Source organism: Miniopterus natalensis, chromosome 5 (genome assembly GCF_054644295.1).
Source record: "Miniopterus natalensis isolate mMinNat1 chromosome 5, mMinNat1.hap1, whole genome shotgun sequence".
NCBI lineage: Eukaryota > Metazoa > Chordata > Mammalia > Chiroptera > Miniopteridae > Miniopterus > Miniopterus natalensis.
Window position 1 is genome coordinate 58,293,344 of NC_142085.1, and position 21,638 is coordinate 58,314,981.

At 39.1% G+C, this 21,638-nt stretch overlaps 1 protein-coding gene across 1 annotated transcript in view; it reads left to right on the forward strand.

Annotated features, from left to right (window-relative positions):
* Nucleotides 1–21,638, forward strand: part of SLC16A10 (solute carrier family 16 member 10) — a 113,338-nt gene that overhangs the window by 74,994 nt on the left and 16,706 nt on the right. Inside the window, 1 exon segment of the mRNA XM_016217532.2 lies at nt 18,609–18,752. Within this exon segment, the coding sequence (XP_016073018.2) occupies nt 18,609–18,752 (144 nt within the window).

Below are 21,638 nucleotides of genomic sequence, written 5' to 3' on the forward strand. Positions count from 1 at the left end.
CATCTAGCAACTAAAAGGGCACTCTGATAAGTTGTACAAAATGGGAGGTTTTTATAGGCAGAAAGAGGGTGGAACTAAGAAGTTAAAAGAGTGGATTATTTCAGGCAAGAACACCTTCCCTTGGGGCATAGCAGGGGTTCCTCTCAGGCTGATTACCTCACTAGTGTTCAGGAAATTACAGACTGAGTGGTTTAAAATTCCACTCCCGGGAGAGGCTGAAACTGCAGTTAGGTTATTAAGTTTTGGTTTGGTGATGTGGCTTAGCAAAAGTGACTCCATTTTGGCCTTTTTTTTTTTTTTTTTTTTTTTTTTTATAACCGGGTGTTAAGACTACTTGCTCAGGGTTGCAAGGTTGGTACCTGACGCAGCCTGGGCTTGAGCCTCAGTCTTCTTAGGAGTGTGGCTTTTAAATAAAATATTTAAATACCTGAAAAAAAGTATAACAGTAATTTAAGAGTGAAAGGGATTGTACGGGTCATTTAAGTGCACTTTTTTTAGACTGGTAAAGGAACTAAGGCACAGAAAGTTTAACTTGCTTGCCAGAACTCACATAGTTATAGAAGTGGCAGAACCAGGTGTAACACCCAAGAATTTCCATGCACAATAAAAAGAAGCTTATCATAGCCTAAAATATAAATGTGTACATAGTAGAAACAATTATATATTTGAGGAATGAAATTGTTTTCTCACTTACATAACCCTAGTCAACTCATAGGGTTCATTTTCCAATCAGGAGATTGCTTTGCCATTTTGACACAGTCCAGCTCTTCAAAGTTTTCAGTAGCAGTTGAACTGGTTTTATTGTCTTGGGGTAGCTGTCCACCTCTGATGTCAGCAGTTTCTCATCCTAGAGGAGTCTTTGATGTTTGTTGTAGGGGGGAGGCGAGCATGAGAGACAAGGGTCAATGTCCATTTGAAGGTAGGTACCTGATAAGGTCTCTTCTAATGAGTTTCTTTTATTTGATGTCCTTTCCAAAAAACAAAATCTGAAGTTTTTGTCTCCTGGGAGCTCACTGTGAAAGGAAGTGGTTACCTATTTTGTCATTTTCCTGAAGTGACTATCAAACCTTGACAATAGTGTAAGATGTCTCCTTTCAATAATGTCAGCTCATAACTTCCTTCACCTAATTTAAGTCCAGCTTAGGTACACTATGATGCATGAAGGAATGCAAAAACCAAAAATGGGGTTTTCCAGAGAGCTTTGAGGAACCAGGCGGCTGTCTTGGGTTTTCCATCGCCCTATGTGTGTAATTTACAACCATTGTTTACCCATACAATATACCCTAGAAGTTTCTTTCATCACATACTTTACAATGCTTCCCATGCAATTTAACATAAAAACAAACTTTTTGAGGTGTTCCTACATATATTGAGATATTTATTAAGATGAACTTATTTTTATAAACCCAGGTAAAATAGAAATATTGTATTTGACATCAAGAACTCAAAAGACATGTCTGTTCTGCGTATGCCAACAAACTTTAACTTGTATTTACTGAAGATTAACCTTAGATCATGTGAACTTGAAAAGCATTTGAGGTAGCTTCTATATTTCTTACAATTTTAGAATTACCCAATCCTTACAAGTGCTTGCCTTTAAATTAATTTTAATAATACCATCTGGAGGTAGGAAATTATCTAACATTTACATCACACGTACATAGACACAGACAGACCCAAACAGAGACCTGTTGCCATGAGAAAAACTCACCAGTTTATAAAAGAACAATTAGATATAAATTTTGTTTTTGAAGCATTTATAATTTATGTCTGTCCTTGACAAGTCAAATTCCAAATGACCTTCCCCATTTTAAAATAAGGACATCCATTTTTAACACCTCAAAGAATTGGGTTGACAACTAAAGGACATCATAGGTTGTTGATCCATTTACGTAAATCCTCTTTTTGAAACTTTGAGAGACCAATGAAAATATAGCTGGCTTTTTCTAATTAATCAAAAGATTAATTTAGAAGTATTAAAGGAGACTCATCTAGGGAAAACCAGCCTTTGCATGACAAGCCAAAAGTGATGAATACCCCAATAGGGCTGCTTCATGCCCTAGAGGAAATTTTTCCTCAGGCAACACCATGGAGATTCGTAGTCACCCAAGAATACCAGAGCAGGGCCAGCAAGAGCTTACCAGATGCTGCCAGAACCATGATGCCTTCTAGGGCATGGGCCCCACTCTCAGGGTGAGCATATTGCAGGGCACCCTGCCCTTCACAATGAAAAGTGAACTCCCATCAGTTTCTCTGGGATCGGTTGCATTGCCACATTGGGTGCCTCATACAGCCCATCTCTGCCACTTCGGATTTGGGATCTAAAACAACTGTCACCATCCCACTGACTCTTCGGAAGCAAGTGTCCTTTCTCTTTCTGAGCTAAAGAGAGTTCAGTTTCTCACTTAACCAGCAAGGGTTTTGTTGAGACTCTCAGTGAGCAATCCAATTAAAAGCCAAAATTAAAAGCAGCAACCCATCTTTCCCCCTTTCCCTGGATTATTTCAACCCTGTCCACCTCGAGGACTTTCTAAGAACAGTGCAAATAAAGTCAGGGTCCTACAGCAGGCAGGACCAGGGTTCTGAACCCAAGTTCAGAGAGTGCAAAGCAGAAGCTGGTGGGGCACAATGGGCCCTTGCTGGTACCTAGCATCGGGTCTGGGTCTGCAGGGTGGTCCTGTGTGGGCTTTGGAATCCTGCCTGCCATGCCAAGTGAATGTGGATGTAAGAAATGTCCAAACTTGGAGGGTTTTTATGAGTGTATTTGAGCTAAACTGATGAAATTGCCAGAAAGCAAGATTTCAAGTGCTCTGGAAAAAATGACAGTTTTGCGGTTTCTTTTACACATTTGAAATTAAGGAGGGAATGTAAGATTAAATGAAGATGGGAGAAAGCAAGGTGAAGGTTGGATTATAGGATATTTAACAAGATTATGTGCTTTCTTGAGGGTGGTTACCATTATTTCAAAAGTGTGTTAACATAGATGCATAAAAACAATGGACAGGGCTTGCTTAAGGCAAAGACAAACCTTTTACTGAAAAGTTATATTCCTGGAGTGTGACTACCCACCATGACCTGCCCAGTTAGGAATTTATGATCAGACCATCCTGTAAACATATTTTCCATATAACTTCTTTTTTGTCCATACCCTTTATATACTATGTTTTTTCCTATACAGGATGGGGCAAAAGTAGGTTTAGAGTTGTGAGTACATGAAACACAGTTTATTCTTGTATTATTATTTATTAGTTATTATATTATTTTCCATACAAACAACTGTAAACCTACTTTTGCCTCACCCTGTACATACATACCTATGATAAAGTTTAATTTATAAATTAGGCACAGTAAGAGATTAATAATAATAAAACAGTTATAGAAATATACTCTAATAAAAGTTATGTGAATGTGGTTTCTCTCGGAAAACTTTTCACAAATTTCTCTTCACAGTATATGATGTTTTTTACTTTCCCCACTAAGTTGAGAACTTTCACGTTTTCACTTAAAGCAAGGGTGGGGAACATCTGGCCCGAGGGCCATATAGGGCCCTCTAAATCATTTGGTCTGGCCCTGCCAAGGCAACCGCAGGCAGGACTCAAAATTCAATAAATCTAGGAGTTTTTGTCATAGATAATTTCTGCGTTGATGAATTTTGTATGGCCAGCAAATGGTGTTATAAATACCCAAATGGCCCTTGGTAGAAAAAAGGTTCCTCACTCCTGACTTAAAGGAACACTTTATGGCTTCTGTTTGGCATATTCGAATTGCCAGCATAACTGCTCTTGTGCTTTGGGACATTATTAAGTAAAATAAGGGTTACTTGAACACAAGTACAGTTAATCTGATAACCTAGATAGCTAAGAAGTGACTAACGTGGGTAGTATACACAGTGTGGATACACTGGACAAAGGGATGATTCACTTCCCAAGCAAGATGGTGTGAGATTTCATCATGCTATTTGGAATGAAGTGCAATTTAAAACTTATAAATTGTTTATTTCTGGAATTTTTCCATTTAATATTTTTGGACCACGGGTAACTGCACCCACAAAAAGTGAAACTGCAGATAAGGGGTGACTGTTGTACTTTGAAGAATTAAAAGTAATCACATTGCTTTTTCACCAAGATTTTCTAATTTTTTCTACTTTTTAATTCAAAGAGAAGCTTATAAAAATCTGACACAGTATATGTTTTGTGTAGTGTACTGATTGAAGCGTCAGAATTTATCCATTGAGATTCACTGATTATATGCACATGCACAATCCCTGCATACATTTCTTGTTTTTTCGTTCTTACTGTTATGTGGTCTGGAAATATTTTATTCATTCCTTCATTTATTCATTCTCATTCCCTTCTCAGTGAACTTCTAAAAAGTATAAGAAGGTATTTACATGCACATTTTCTGATTCAGCTCTCACAGCAGCCTTTGATGAGGAAAGCAGCACGGATATGGGTTCACCCACTGATAAGAACCTGGGAGGTTTTTTGCTCACATAGTGGCAGGGGTGTTATTAGAATAGAATTAGAATAGGTTGTTACACTCTGTGACTGTCTTAGTTTTGCATGTGTGTTACTCCTTCTAATTACAACTCGTTTGAACAGTTCAAGGCATTCACTGGGCAAATACTTCCTAACGTTCATGTAGTCTCTGCCCTCACAGAGCTCAGTAAATAAGAAAAACACATAAACAAGGTGATTTTCAAATAATGGTACTTTATTTGAAGAAAATAAAAATGAGATGAAAGGTAATGTTGGGAGGTAACTTCATTTTGGGAAGTCAGGGACAGCCTGTGAGGAGGTGACAGTAAGTGCCTTCTGTGGGCAAAGAGCAGTATTAGATATTTAGAAGATACAAAACCCAAACAGCTTCCTATTGCCCTTGGGAAGCCTATGGCATAAAATGTCTCTAGTTTCCATCTTTAAGGCCATCCAACAATTGATGAATTTTTTTAATACAACTTATTTTTATCTGTTTTATGCAGGGTGGGCAAAAGTAGGTTTACAGTTGTGAGTATGAGAAACAGGTTATTCTCGTGCTATTATTTATTATTTTCCATATCAACAGCTGTAAACCTACTTTTGCCCCACCCTGTATGGAAATCTACACATTGACAAGGAAAAGTGCTTCCAGAGGACCCAAACATTGCTTTTTCTTCAGAGACTTGATTCACTTCTATCTTCTAATAATACGCTACTGCCCTCAGTTCCCGTGGTTATTACACGAGTGACTGGACAGCCTTTCTCCTTCATTTCATCCCCACTTCTTTTAGATTTTTTCAGTGGTGCCTATGCTTTTCTAACCTTGCATTTATTTCCCTGCAGCTCTCAACATCTGCTGCAGTTTGACTACTCAGGTTAGTGCTTATCTGCCCATTTATCAGTTTTGTGCCTTGGGCAGTGTTCAACAGCGGTCTCCTACTTTAGATAAGTAAGGATCTTTACTTCTCTGGCCACTTGTGACTCATTAATGTTGAGGTTACATATCAACACAACACTCTCATTAAAACAAGTTAGTTGTTTTTTTTCTTTTGAGTATTTCTTTTCAAATTGTAGTATACTAGTAGAGGAAGTTGATAGGAGGACAGGATGTAATGCATAAGAAATCTAGAAAACTAATCACTTAACAATAAACTAAAACAGAGCTGCTGCTTTTAGTAAGGCAGAATAAGTTTGTCACACCTTTCAAATTATACTTAGTCAAAAATAACTATATATAATTCAACAGTTTTTTAGAAATGATGCATGGTTTATTCAGGCATAAAAATTATCCCCAGGATGCAGGCCCTGAACCACTAAAGGATTTAAAACTTGCTAGGGAGAAAGGCATTCACAAATAATTTAAAATATCTAATTTTAACTCAAATTGAAAAGTAGCAGTAGTATATTTTCATTAGGTCCTTGTACTGTATAATGTGTTCAACGAAAGTATGGGAAAGGCTGGTGAAAACTGGATTTATCTACAAAAGACATTGGAGAGTTTTCTGTTGGAAGTGTCCTGACACCCTAGGAAATGATACAGAAGAAACAGATAAGGTAGACCGTACGCTTCACAAGGGTAAGTGAAGAGCCCTTCGTCATTGCTCCGTCCCCAGCACCCAGCATGTGCCCGGCACTCAAATATTTTCGATCATTTTCAGGCTGAGCTTATAGTGGTTGAATTGCTGAAATATGAAGTCTCCCACTTTCCCTGCTGATTGCCACTTCTCATTCTGACAGCACTCCGTGTTCTTCAGGTTCTTCCTTCCTTTCTTTGATCTTCAGTATATAACCCCCAAAGGTGAGAAGTTTTATCTCCATCTTACAGGGAAAGGACTTAATTGGTTTAGAGATTTTCTCTGGTCACATGATGACAGGCTGTGGTTTAAAGCTTAAATAATAGAAGTAAAAGTATCTTATCTACACTGGTTTCAATGTGGAATAATTTAAAGCTATGGAAATGGGTTACAAGAGGCACATAGTCAGCCCTGCTGAAGTAAAATAACACCTCCTGTGCCTTCCTCCAGTTGGGTCCAGAAGAATGGAATGCATGACCACTGGCGAGGAGGCTTACCCGTGCCCATGCCCTTCTTGACCCACGCACACATCTGTGGGGTTTTAAGTGCTGCCATACACTGATTAGTGAAGTTATAAAGCATTGTAATAGTTATAACATAAATAAAGTGTCCGTGTCCCTGCTTAACTGTACCTCTGCTTATGTGACCACGTGGTTTTCTTTTCTATGTTTCTGACTCCTCAGGAGTTGCCTCAGGGACTTTTCATAATTCTCTGCCAGGTACCTCCTTGCTCTTCAGCTCCCAGGGCTGCTCTGGGTCCAGGGGTTGGGGTTGCTTAGTCCTAGTGTCCCAATTCCACCTCTTTCTTGTGAGGGCTTTTTAAGCTCTACAACCCTATTATGTGTCTAGAGCAGTGTGTCAGATCCAGTGCCTCCTTTTCTCTTCTGAAATAAAATTCTTAGAGCATATAACCTACCTGTACACATAATTTTAAAAAAAGTCAGTGCCCTACCTGTAGCATAAAGGAGAAGTTAACGAAGTAATTTATGAATAATATCTATTATAAAAGGTAATGCTACAATATGGATGGACCTTGAAGACTTGCTAAGTGAAATAAGCCAGACACAAAAGGTCAAATACTGTATGATTCCACTTAGGTGAGATACCTAAAGTAGTCAAATTCATAGAGATGGAAAGTAGAATGGGCGATGCCAGGGTCTTGGGGAAGGGGTAGATGGGGAGTTATTTAATAGTCCAGTGTTTCAGTTGGGAAAATGAAAAAGTTCTGTAGATGGATGCTGGTGATGATTGATGGTTAAAGTGGGCCCTGACAGGGTAGCTCAGATGGTTAGAGTGTCATCCCAATACAGTGAGTTTTGGGTTTGATCCCAGTCAGGGCACATACAAGAACCAACCAATGAATGCATAATTAAGTGGAACAAATCAATGTTTCTCTCTCTCTCTCTCTGTCTCCACCCCTGTCTCTCTCTCTCTCTCTCTCTCTCTCTCTCTCTCTCTCTCTCTCTCTCTCTCTCTCTCGCCTTTCCGTCCTTCCCTCCCTTCCTCTCCTTAAAGAATCAATTAAAGCCTGGCCGGGCGTGGCTCAGCGGTTGAGCATCGACCTGGGATCCAGGTGATCGGGGTTCGATTCCCGGTCGGGGCACATGCCCGGGTTGCGGGCTCAATCAATGACTCTCTCATCATTGATGTTTCTACCTCTCTCTCTCCCTTGCCTTTCCTCTCTCTGAAATCAATAAAGATATATTTTTTAAAAAATCAATTAAAAATGGTTAAAGTGGTAAGTGTAATGTGATATAAATTTTATTAAAATAAAAACTTAAAATGGGGACATCTGTAATAGTGCCAATAATAAAAATAAAGGTAAAAAGTAAATAATTAATTTTTAAAAAGGCAATTCTTGGGCACAACTATATTGGAAAGATACCCCTAGTGGGGTGGTACTACCTGTATTGTGAACCAGTGTGCAGTACCTGAGATCAGGAAACTGATGCTAAAGATCTTAGAATTCGTAAGGAGAAGAGCTCATAATTTGACTCCAAAGACATTATTTTTACTTACTCTGCCAAAGCCTTTCAACTCCCTGTCCACAAAAGTGTTCTCTGCTATGCCATTTGCCTTAATCCAGACCACTTAGACCTTCCATTTTCTATTTTTCTTCCTATAGGGGCGTGGTCCTTTTCTTCCTGAACACTTTAAAATCACAAGATAGAACTGAACATGTTTAAAATAATGTTCATCATATACCCCACTTCTGGACTCTAAAATGGTCTTATTCTTAAGAAAGGGTAAAAAATTGGGATAAACAATCTCAGAAGTATGTGGAGATGACAACAGTGGAAGGAAAACTGATCTTGGTCTATTCCTAACAGTTTAAAATCTTCATCCAGATTTTAAAAAATTGAATTTGAAGTAATACTGGGTCGTCAGCAATTGGATAACTCTTAGAATTAATAGAAAAGACTCAACACTGTGCCTTACAGAAACTAGAGGAGAAAGGAGGTAGGAGGCTTTGGTAAAGGAGCTCTCTAGCTGACATCATTGGTCTGATGAAATCTTAATGAGATGAGATTAGAAGACAGAATTTTTATGGAAGGATCAATCTTTGTTCACTTTAGAATTAAGGGTAAATTTAAGATGCTAAATAAGAACTAATGATCTGTTTTCTCTGCTTCTCTCAAAAATCAAATCAACTTTAAAGTAAAAAAAATTAAAATTCCAATAAACCACCAATCTGCACATTTTTCATTGTTCAAGAGAAATAGTGTGGTGATTGCTGGGGGGAAGGAGTATGGGGGAGGTGGAGGGAGGGTATAGAGGGGATAAATGGTGATGGATGGAGACTTGACTTGGGGTGGTAAATACACAATACAGTATATAGATGATGTGTTGTGGAATTGTGCACCTGAAACCTGTATAATTTTTGTTACCCAGTGTCACAATAAATTCAATAAAAAAAGAAGAAAAATAAAAAAACCAAAAAGAAAGAGAACCAATTTTGATAATATACAAAATATCTGGCTTATTCACATTCTTGCCAGGATCATTAAATAAGTAAAGTTACCAAGTTACCTAAAATCCTAGTGATTTAGATAATACTTTCTGAAATTATCCCCTCCTACTTCAACATGAAATTTATTTTAAACTTCTAAAATTTAGGTCTATTTGAACTAGCCTTTTGTTGGGTGCATTTGCTCATTTTGGACTACTTTTCCAAATTCATGTAATTCATCTACTGATTAGTGACTTCATAACCCACACTTATCTGTTTATTTGTATGCATATTTAGCCAATGAGTGACTTTATCACCAGGTAAATCCAGGAGTAAGTTTAAAAGAGCATATCCTTAAAAAAAAAAAAGGCCAAATGGAAACACATGATGCCATATAAGAGTATTAATCACATCTGTGAGAGCCTTTGCAGCCACTATGCATCTTCAGAGTGCTGTAGACTGTATGGCTGAGCCCTCCAGAGCTATCTTGATGACCAGAGTAGAGGCACTCTAACTGCTGCACAGAAAGACACTGAACGATTCATAGTCCATTGTGTTCCTCCAAACTAGCCAGAAATTGAGGGTGTGAGAGAGTGGTAAATCTGGTGTGCCAAGAATGAGACTCCAAGAAAGAAACTGTTAAGAGTCACATTTGGATTTAAGTGTAATGAATAAAAGTTTAAATAAACCAACAGCTCTCTTTCTCTGGAGCTCACCTGTGTCTTTCCCACCCCCTTTTCTCAAGGTGCATATCTTTGTTTTTTTTCCTAAGATCCAAGGGCCCTTCTTTTGCCTCTGTAACTAGTTTCCTGAGCCTACTTCTTCTGTGGCTCACTTCTACCTCTGTGGCTGTTCTAAATAAACTTTCTCTTATAATTTGGAAAAAAAACAACCAGCAAATTAAACACATTTCATTGTTTAGGAAAGATGAGTCCAGTTTGTTTGTTTTTTATTTTTTATTGATTGATTTTAGAGAGAGAGGAAGAGAGAGAGAAACATCAATTTGTTGTTCCACTTATTTGTGCATTTATTGGTTGCTTCTTGTATGTGCCCTGACCTGAGATCGAACCCGCAACCCTGGCATATTGGGACTATGCTCTTACCAAGTGAGCCACCCAGCCAGGGCCAAGACTAGTACAGTTTTTGATGATTTATGAAGTATATGACACAAATAATGATCAGGGTCACTAAATAATTTCAAGTTACCTAAAAATCCTAGTGATTTATTTTCTATTTTAAGATGAAGTCCATCTTAACTTCAAAATTTCAGGATTGCCCTGGCCGGGTAGCTCAGTTGGTTAGAGCATAGTCCTGATATGCCAAGGTTGTGGGTTCGATCGCCAGTCAGGGCACGTACAAGAACCAACCAATGAACGCATAAATAAGTGGAACAACAAATTGATGCTTTCTCCCTCCCTCCCTCCCTCTCTCTCTCTCTCTCTCCTCCCTTTCTCTCTCTCTCTATCCTCCCTTCCTCTCTCTCTAAAATCAATTTTTAAAAATTCAGGATTATTTGAACTGGCATCTAAATCCAAATTAGTTTTGACTGATAATTACTCTAGAACATTTTGTCAAATCTCGATCTGATCTAAATAATGCTATGTCAAGGATGGATTATTTTGTTTTGTTTTAACCTAAGTTTTTTTTTTTTTTAAGGGAAAAATGACAAGATTTTAAAGAATGTTTGCAGTTAGAAATTGTTTTCAAAATTAGACCAACACCAGCCATCTTCTTCCTTCTAAACTCTTCTTTTTCTATCCCTGTTGGCTGTTAAATAATCTGTACTCCAGAAACTCTTCCCTCTTTTTTCTGTGTCCCAGCTTTTACGTGTCTTAATGGTGCCATGTGTGATTACTGACACCATGGAAACCCATCATAATGAAATGGAAAGACTGGCTGTTTAAAACAAACAGAACCAACTACCCATGCCTTCTGGAGTTCTGTTAGGCCAAAGGTCTGCTCTCCATTTGGTCAACTGCTGAGGAGGCAGTTTGTACCTGTACTACAAGCTTAGTTATGACAGAAATATCTTACTCATTATAAACACTGGGGAACTCAAAGGTGGTAGTCCTTAAAAATGTTGGCAGGCAAAGGAAAAAAACATTGACAGGCAAAGAAATTTTGTATTTTCACTTCAAGTATATCTTAGAGCTGCTTATTCTCAAAGTACAGTTGGTCAAGTTTAATAAGCTAAAAACATTTTAAGGCTGACCGAATCAATACCTTTCTTAATGGCCATAAAGTCATATTTCAGTATTATATGATATAAAGGGCTTAATTTTACTTACCCAAATCTGTGGAATTAGTTTTCTTCTACCTTTAATCACCTCACTGGGCTTGCTGGTGAATAGCGCTTATGTAAAAACTTCCTAAGGGAATGCCCCACTTGTTTTAATTTACTCTCCTTTCTTATCTTAGCATACACAGAGATAGAGAAAACAGTTGTTTAAAAAAGGAAGGAAAAAGCAAAACAAACCCTCATTCCAATTAGAAGATTTGTTCATCTTACTTTGAGGTCAGAGAGTACTGTAAAGTTTTGGTTTGCAACAAATCCTGAGATTACCCATTAACCAATCTAGCAGGCTTCCTACTCCCTTTCACATGTACATCTAATTTTTAAAGGGGCCAGGCTCTTTACTTTGAGTTTACCTTTAAAAAATATAATTAATATTCCTGAAGTCTATATAGCTTTATTAACCAATGTCACCCCAATAAATTCAATAAAAAGTATACTTAAACAGAATGCTCTTTTAAAGTTATGGAATAGCATTTTAAATGTTGAATGGATATAGTCTTGGAAATTAAACTGCAAGCAAGTGAGAAGCAACAAGCTGAAGCTGCTATCTCTGGAGGGAACAGCAAGAGCGAGTGCTTTGAACTCAGTATACCTGTTGAAAAGTAGGAAACCGCAGAAATCATTCTGCATTCCAAAGCCACTGAAAATATTGTGTAGCGTTTATTGCCCTGTTTTTGGATGTACCATGTAAATGTAAAAGATACAGGTCCCCTGCTCCAGCCAAGAGAGTTTATTCTCCTGGAGACAAAGTGAGTGCACATGCCTGCCTGCTGTCTACCCCTCCTTTGAGTGTGATAAGTATCTGAAGAGGAAGGGCAGAGGATCAGGGAATCAGAATCATCACAGATAAGGGCAGATGACTGCATAGGGCATAGTAACTGCAAAAACAGTGGATGATAAATGTTGTTGACTTTCCCCCAGTTGTGCAGAGGCAGTTGTAGTCCCATTAGTTCCACAGCTGCAGTGCTCTGTCGGGCCTGTTTTGGCCCTGCTTTCCTAGCTTCCCTAAAGTACTGTCTTTGTAAGCACTTGGTACTTGAGTCAGTCAGCTCTTACTTCAAGTCCACTGTCAGAAATAAAGCTATTTTTAAGTCTCCCATAGTTCCCCTTCTTCTTGAACTGCTATTACCCAAATAGTACCTCGCTTTATTATGAAACTTTATTGCGCTTCATAGTTGCTGCATTTTTTTTACAAATTGAAGGCAAAGAAGATTTATATTTGCTCACTCTATTGGGATGCTTGCTTTATTGTGGTGATCTGGAACCAAGCCTGCAATACCTCAAAGTATGCCTGTAGTTTAACTTGTATGCACCAAAGTTTTTATCATATTTTTAATGTAATAAATTATGTAAATATTATATGTAAGACATCAAGCTAAAACCACCTATCCCCTTAAAAATGTGCGGGGAAGGACAATTGAGGCTAATGACTATCATGGTATGACCAAAAAACATAATCTTAGGAAACAATACTGTAGGAATTATTGGACTTTTTGACCAGTGACTGCCCTGCTTTGCAGGTATGTACCACCACTGGGTATCAAGGGCTTCTGTAAATAGTGATTTGGGGTTTCCTTCTATTAGGCATCCTTCTGTTTGTTGAAGAGAAGCTTGAGTTTCTAATGTACTTAGCTTTATTTGAGCTGGTTTTATCCTTTGGTCACCTGTTTAACTCCCTTCATTGTTGACTCTGAGAGCCAGAGGAATCAGCCTGGATTCTCAGTGGAAGAACACTTTTTGATGTCTCCAGATGTTTGGCACTGTGGATCCCCTGTGAGGGAGAGGTGGAGAGGTGGGAAGCCAGGGCTGAGGCCAGTTTAGTGAGATGATGGCTTTCATTTCCTTAGGCTGTTGCCCCTGACTTCTCAAAAAGAGATCTGCCTCTAAGCTCTAGTGAGGGGAGAGGAACCTCTCCCTTCAGTTGGCTGGTCAGAAAAGGGTCAACTATAGAGAGAGGCTGTCTCACCATTTACATGAAGTGGGGATGGTTAGGAGGAAGGGGAAACTGTGAACTAGTTTGTGTGTTTTTTCCTTCTTGGATTTTTAAAATGTAATTTAATTTTTAAATTAAATTTCTTGGTGTGACATTGGTTAATAAGATTATATAGGTTTTAAGTGTACAATTCTTTGATATATGATCTGTATGTTGCATTGTGTGTCCATTACCCAAGGTCAGGTCATCTTCCGTCACCATATATTTGGCCCCCTTTACCTTTTACTATCTCCCCCACCCCCCTTTCCTCTGGCAACCACCATACTGTTATCTGTGTCTATGAGTTTCAGTTTTATATCCTACATATGAGTGAAATCATATGGTTCTTAGTTTTTTCTGACTTATTTCGCTTAGCATAATATTCTCAAGGTCCATTCATGTTGTCACAAATGGCAGTACTTCATCCTCCCTCATGGCCGAGTAGTATTCCCTAGTATATATGTACCACTTCTTTACCCAGTCAACTCTCAGAGGACACTTTGGTTGTTTCCATGTCTTGGCCACTGTGAATAATGCTGCAATGAACGTAGGGGTACATATATTTCTTTGAATAAATGTTTTCAATTTTGGTATTGCGTTAAGTGAGTTCTGTGTATATTTTGGACACTAACCCCTTGTTGGACCTGTTGTTTGCAAATATCTTTTCCCATTTGGTTGGTTGCCTTTTTGTTTTGTTGGCACTTTGTTTTGCTGTGCAGAGCTTTTCAGTTTGACACAGTCCCATTAATTTATTTTTGTCTTTACTTCCTTTGCCTTTGGGGTCAGATTCATAAAATATTCTCTAAGTCCGAGGTCTATAAGTTTATTACCCTGTTTTCTTCTATGTAATCTATTGTTTCAGATCTTGTATTTAGGTCTTTGATCCGTGTTTGTTTGTTTGTTTCCTTCTTTCTCCATGGCTATAGAATAAGCAGATATTTCGGGTTATGATTTCTTGTTTATCTTTTGATAACAAATCAATAAAGAGGGTTTCACACAATCCAAAAATGGCTCTGTGGTTAGGGAACATTGTTGCTTGAATGAGCAGGCAGTGTTCAAGCTGTCTGTCAGCAAGGCTACAATAATCCCTGAGATGTATGTAGCCCTGGAGTAAACAAGTGTTTGAAAACATAAATGAAAGACTAATTCTTGCCCTAAAAGCACTTACACATTTAGATAAAGTCAACTTAAAACAACTGCTCTACAAAATGATGTTTTCTCCTATGTAAATAGTGGCCTCTGATGTAAGCTTTGTATTGGTTTAAATAAGTTAGGTTAAATGTGGAAACATCTGTTGAACATTTTCATGTCCCTATCCATATAACTGTTTATTAGAAGTGTCAGTTTTGCCCAATGTTCATACTTTCTGCTAAACTAAAGTACACGCCAGTCTCCAGAGGATAAGAGATGGTCAGGGATTTGTTAAATAGTCAGCAGCAATCATGGGAGTCCCAGGCTGTAAGTAGAACATACCAGATCTCCCAAGTACTCCTACCTCAATGAGGAAGGCCCTCTAGGACCCAGAGATCTAGCATCTTCAGATTCTGTTCTCCAGACTTCCAGATTGCCTTACTTAATGACCAAAGAAAATTTTAGTTTAAGTTTGCAGATTTTGGCTGAGGGTGGGGACAGGATATTAGAAGCTGAATGTTTTGCTTTATTTAAACAATACCAAAATTCTATGAAAGAAGAACAAAGTTTCCACTTAAGCATAATTTGAATTTACCAAATTTACCTTCTTTCAAAAGACTCAAAACATTTCACCTTATTATTCATCTTAAGGATTATAAAGTAGAGCAGGGGAAACAAATAAACCACTAATAAAGAATAAAAGCAATTTGACAGGCAGGTATTCTTGGTTTCATCAAAAGAATAACTGAAAAATTCAGTCTTTTTTTAACTACTAAAAAATGCCTCTTAAAAAAGTTATAATAGATCCTTTGGGTGCTTCCTGAAGTGGATTAATACAGTAGAGTCTGTATTCAAATTCCAAGTAAAGCCAATGAGTATACTTAATTCTGTCTCACCTGCTTTAGATCAGGTGATTCATTTTCTTCAGAACTGAGATGGAATCCATCTCTTTCTACTTTGTCTAATCTCACTTCTGGGAAGTGATAAGGGCTCGGAGGAATAAGCCAGTTTGGGTCCCTTACTGACAGCTGTCTTATTTTTGTGGCCACAAGTGGATTTCTTAGACCAGCACTGTTCAATAGAAATATAATGCAGGCCACATATGGAATTTAAAAAATTTTAATAGCCACATTTTATTTTTACTCCCTTTTTTATTGAATTTATTGGGTGACACTGGTTAACAAAATTATATAGGTTTCAAGTGCACAATTCTGCAACACATCATCTGTACACTCTATTGTGTGTTTACCACCTCAAGTCTCCTTCCATCACCATTTATTCCCCCATACCCTCCTCCCCCTCCCCCACTCCTGTCCCCGTATTTTAAAAAGTAAAAAACAAACAATATGAAATTAGTTTCATAATATATTTTATTTAACCAATACAGCCAAAATACTGTTGCAACATGGAATCATTATTTTTGAATTATTGAGGTATTTTGCATGCCTTTTTCCCCACTAAGCTTTCTATATTTGCTGTGTGTTTTACACTTACAGTATATCGCAGTTCGACTAGCCACATTTTAAGTGCTCAATAGCCCAGGCCATATTGGACAACACAGTGTTAATTAACATGGTGAATATAAGGAGGCAGCTGAGGGTGAACCTGCAGTAGCAAAGTAGGAAGGTTTTCTATGTCAAACCAAGAATTTGAGCTTTACCCTGAAGGTATGAAAGCCATAAAAGGATCCTAGGCAGATAAGTGTTATTTTTATTTTTATCTGTTTTTTGGTACCCCAAGTGGGACTTGAAGAGAAGTGTATTTTTAATATTGAACTTAATCTGGTGATTTCAGAAAATATAGGTTAGAGATTTAGGAGTGGGGGCTCAAGCAAGAAGCATTGTTAGAAGGCTGTTGTAGTGGTCCAGGTGAGGAGTGGTAAGAACCCGAACTGAAACACTGGGGAATGTGGGTCAAAGGGAGTGTGTGACAGAGATTCAGAGGTAAAACCATAAGAATTCGGTGGTGACTGTTGGACTTGAAGAGAGGGAGGGAGTAATCTAGGATAGTTACCAGGTTTCTACCTTGGGTAGTTGGGCCAGTAGTAGTAGTGTTAGCTGACATGGAGGGAGAGCAGGTTGTGAGGGGCGATGAGTTCAGCATGGGGCATGTTGACTTTGTGGTACCTTTGTCACAGGCAGGTAGATATGTTCAGTTTGACATGAAAGAGTTTACTCAAGGGTATGTGTAGACTTAGAAGCTATAAAGGCTGGGTAGGAACATAATTCTTAAGGTGCCAATGAAAACTTTAGGCAGTAACAAGAAGAGGGTGTAAGGCTGAGGTAATCAAGGGCAGCTTTATAGAAAATGTGGGATTTAAGCAGAGTCTTAAAGAATGGATAGAATTTAGGAAGTCAAAGAAGGTAGAGGAGGGAGCAGAAATGTAGAGAGGTGAGAATGTTTCGGACACTGTGAATATACCCATCCTGCTGGGCCAGATGGATTAGGACTGAGATCAAAGCTAGCCTAATGCAGTTTACAGACATGTTTTGTTTGGCTTGCATGGGTGGGGCTGGATCATGCAGTGTTTTAAATTTAGCTAGGTGCTAACATTTCCACATAAAAATCCAGATTTCTGAGGTCCCTTTTAAAAGAAAAGGGGGCTAGGAGGTAGATTGGCAATACTGGTGGTCCTATGTGGTAATAATCAACTGTGTGCTCCCCCTCTCCAGTAGCCTATTTTATGTGCTTTGCCTGAGTCCTATAGGCATTTGAGCATTCTACTTCTGAGTCAAGGATCAGTAGGGAACGAAGGTACAAAGATAGACTGGTGACAGATTAAGGAGGGCTTTTAATGCCAAACTAAGGGTTATAAATGTAGGCAGCGGGCAATTGGTGAATAAGAGGTTGATGAGATTAAAGCCATATTTAGGAGGATTATTCTGGACCAGTGTGAAAATACAGGAGGAGGACAGTTACCAGTTTTGAAAGGGAAAAGACAGATGTGATGCTTTTGGCATAACCAAGTGGGCTTAAAAATGTGAAATGGAAGTTTCTTAAGGAGATGTCATCCAGAAAGGCTGCTAGTGCCACATGAGAACCATCTGGGCCTTTGAACTTGCTGGGAAATCTGCTGTGTAGGTTTCCGAATTCAGGCCAGTGTTTGGTGTAGGGGGACAGTGAGTCTGTTTGAAACAGCTGTTTGTGTTTGTTATAACATCTCAGTAGGATTACAGACATGCTTTTTTTCCTTGGCATGAGCACAGATAGGTGATCACTAAGAAAATGGAAGTGCTAAGAAAGGTGTGGCAAACTGTGACACTCAGGGGCTGTGGGAGCAGAGCTTGCGGTGGGTGCTAAGCTGGGTGTTGTCACCCAGTATCACACCTGTCTGATCACACTGCCTTCTTAGACATTGTCAGGCTGTTGGTTTACAGTCCTTGTTCTAAGTAGACTGTAAATGAAAGGAAAGGCCCCTTTAAAATAATTAGACTAAAATTAATATCTGATCAATATTAATTGTGTGCCAGGTACTTTTCTAAGTTCTTTATACAGATATTTATTCATCACAACTGCCCTCTTGAAGTACTGTTGCTATCTCCATTTACCATCAAGGAGACTGAGGTTCTAGTGGTTAAGAGCTTACCCAGGGTCACAAGGCTGATAAGGAATGGAACCAAGACTTGAATCCAAGCAGTGTCCCTGGAGGCGTTTCTTTTAAACACTATGTTAAACTGACTCTGTATTTTTATTTGCTCTAATGTCACAGAAATAGGCAAATTCACAGGTAGAGAACCTTATGCTTTTATCCTGGAAGCTCCAGTACAACTTAATTCAGAGGTGTCAGTTTGGGTCAGGCTCTCCCAGAGGAGATGAAACTCCAGAACTGATCCTTAAACTGCCTTTCAGGGGAGGAGATAATGTGCTGGACCCATGGGTGACCTTGAGAGAGCAAGGCTGTGTGCCGTGTTCAAAAGGCTGTTCTCTTCCTTTAGCCGACGGATCGATGTTAACTTATAAAGTGTGTGTTCGTTACCCTGTACTAAAAATTTAAAAAGACCTCATAAAAATTCTTATTCCTTTCATGTACGCTAAAGCATGTTAGCTTTTCTTCATGTTCTCGCAGAGCACATTTTATAGATATTTGAATTTGGAAAGGGATGAGAGTCCATAACATTGTAGAGACCCTAAGGCATTTGTACAGTGCCTAAAACTTGTCAAGTTTTCCTACCGTATTTAGTGTGGCTTCCTTCTCTTTGGTCTACAGGTGAAATATGTGAACGACAGGTTTCAAGATGAAAGCAATAAGGAGGTGGTTCTCATGTGCATTGGCATCACTTCGGGAGTTGGACGGCTGCTCTTCGGCCGGCTTGCCGACTATGTGCCTGGCGTGAAGAAGGTTTACCTACAGGTACTCTCTTCAGTCCTTTCCCCTGCAAAGTTATTTTGTGGCCTGCTGACTCATTTATGTATTTATTTGCTCAGAGTCTTCTGTAAAATGAGGAATATTTTCTAGAATCTAACTTCTACAGCAGTTTTTCAAGGGCAAAGTCAGTTACGAGTTTTGGGTTTTCAACATGAAAAATTGGTGATCAAACAGCAACCTTCTTTGCTTTGTTGTGGAGCTCCACCTAACCAAAATGTGTTTTGCCCATTATTCTAAGAAGAGTGGCTTTGGCATAGTTCTTATAGTCATATGCCTTTTGCAATATCTTGTGAAATTCAGGGTGTGCGTGTTTGTCTTTGAGCTTCCTTATTGCAAATTGCCTTCTGGTTGTTGTGGAGTACACACTAAACAAATGCTAATTCTAAGAGCATATGGGCCCTATTTGACAAACATTTACGTGACTCCTCCATGCCAGACACCGTGTTAAATGCTGCAGATGAAACATGGTCTGTGTCCTCAATTAATGGCTAATGGTCTCATGGGGAGACAGATAACAGTGCTACAGCACAGAGGAATAATGGGTGTGCTAGATGGGTGCCATAGCAACATTGGCATAAAGCTTCTGGATTACTAGTGAGGGTCTGAGCAGGCCTCCTAGGCTGGCGGAGCGTTAAGCGGTGAGTAGTAGACAGATAAGGAAGGACAGAGAAGGGTGTATCAAGCAGAGGAAAGAAACCACATGTGCAAAGAGGTGCAAGTGTGACAGAGTATATTATGTCTGGGAAACTGAATGTTTGAAGACTGATCATGGTCAGTTGAATAAATGGAAATGTGGACAACTTTGCTCAAAAGCTTGGCTGTGGAAGGAAGGTAAAGGAGAGCCAAAAAGGGGACTGGGGTTGGGGATTGAGCATGTCTGCTCATTATATAGAGGAGAGGCAGTATTTGAGCAGGAGCCCCTTGAAGGAGAGGTGGGATCTGGGCACAGGAGAATGGAAAAGACATAAATAAAGTAACTTGCTATGTATGGATGTGAAAGCTGGACAGTGAAGAAGGCGGATAGGAAAAAAATGGATTCATTTGAAATATGCTGTTAGCAGAAAGCTCTACGGATACCCTGGGCCACTAGAAAGATAAACAAATGGGTCCTAGAGCAAATTAAGCCTGAAACATAGCTGGAGGCAAAAATGACAAAACTGAAACTGGTACTTTGGAGACATCATGAGAAGACAGGGTTCTTTGGAAAAGATAACAATGCTGGGAAAAATAGAAGGCAGCAGGAAAAGAGGAAGACCAAATATGAGATGGACTGACTCCATAAAAGAAGCCATAGGCATGAGTCTACAGGAGCTGAGCAGGGCTGTTGAGGACAGGACATTGCGGACATCGCTCGTTCACAGGGTCACCAAGAATGAGAGCCTGAAGGAGAGGTGGGATGTAACACACACACACAAAAGAACTTTCGTTAATTGATGTGAAGTAATAACCACCACCACATATTGAGCCCTTCCACATGCATTATCTCCTTTACTCCTCACCCCACCCTTTGAGGAAGGTGGTGTTATTACCACTTATAAATGCTACCTCACTGTGTGTGTGTGTAGGTCCAGGCAGACAGTCACAGGAAGGAGTCTGGTCATACAGCTAGAAGGAAGTGTGGGAGAGTGCTGCTTTTTAAAGTATTTATTGTACTCTGATCATCCCCCATTTATTAATACCTAATTGTGGATATCCCTGTCAAACATTTAGCAGAATATTTGGTCTTGTTCTCAAGTGTCAAGGGAGCCCTCTAATGGACATTTATTGCAGTACAAACTTTCAGCTTTTTTAACTTAAAAAAACTTTTTTTAATTGATTTACGGGGAAGGGAGGAAGGGAGGGGGGGGAGAGAGAGAGAGAGAGAGAGAGAGAGAGAGAGAGAGAGAGAGAGAAGAAAGATTAACCTGTTGGTTGTTCCAACCATTCATGTATTCACTGGTTGACCCTTGCATGTACCCTGAGGGTTGAACCTGCATCCCTGGCTTATCAGGACAACATTCTAACTGAGATACCGGACCAGGGCTTCTTTTTTTTTCCTTTTTAAAATGTGTATTATTATTTTTTAATTGAATTTATTGGGATTACATTGGTTCAAAAAACCATATAGATTTCAAATGTACAACTCAATAAAACATCATTTGCATACTGCATTATGTGCCCATTGCCCCTAGCAAAGTCTCTTTCCATCCCCATTCCCCCCTTTGCCCACCTCCATCTACCCCCACCCCCTTTTCCTTCTGGCCATCACCACACTATTGTCTGTCTCTGTGTGTTATTTATATGTGTTTTTTTGGCTAATACCTTTACCTTCTTTCTTCTAGTCTTCCAACTCCCCTCCCCTCTGACAATTTTCTGTTCCATGCATCTATGCCTCTGTTTCTATTTTGTTTGTCAGTTTATTTTGTTCATTAGATTCCACATTTATAAGTGAGATCATGGTATTTGTCTTTCTTTGACTGGCTTATTTCACTTAGCATAGTACTCTCCAGTTCCCTCCATGCTGTCTCAAAGGGTACAAGATCCTTCTTTTTTATAGCTGCATAGTATTCCATGGTGTAAATGTCCCACAGCTTTTTTATCCACTCATCTACTGATGGGCACTTGGGCTGTTTACAGATTTTAGCTATTGTAAATTGCGCTGCTATGAATATTGGGGGGCATAAGTTCTTTCTGATTAGTGTTTCAGGATTCTTAGGATACATTCCTAGGAGTGGAATCACTGGGTCAAAAGGCAGCTCCATTTCTAATTTTTTGAAGAAACTACATACTGCTTTCCATAGTGGCTGCACCAGTCGACATTCCCACCAGCAGTGTACTAGGGTCCCCTTTTCTCCACACCCTCGCCACCACTTGTGGTTTGTTGATTTTTTG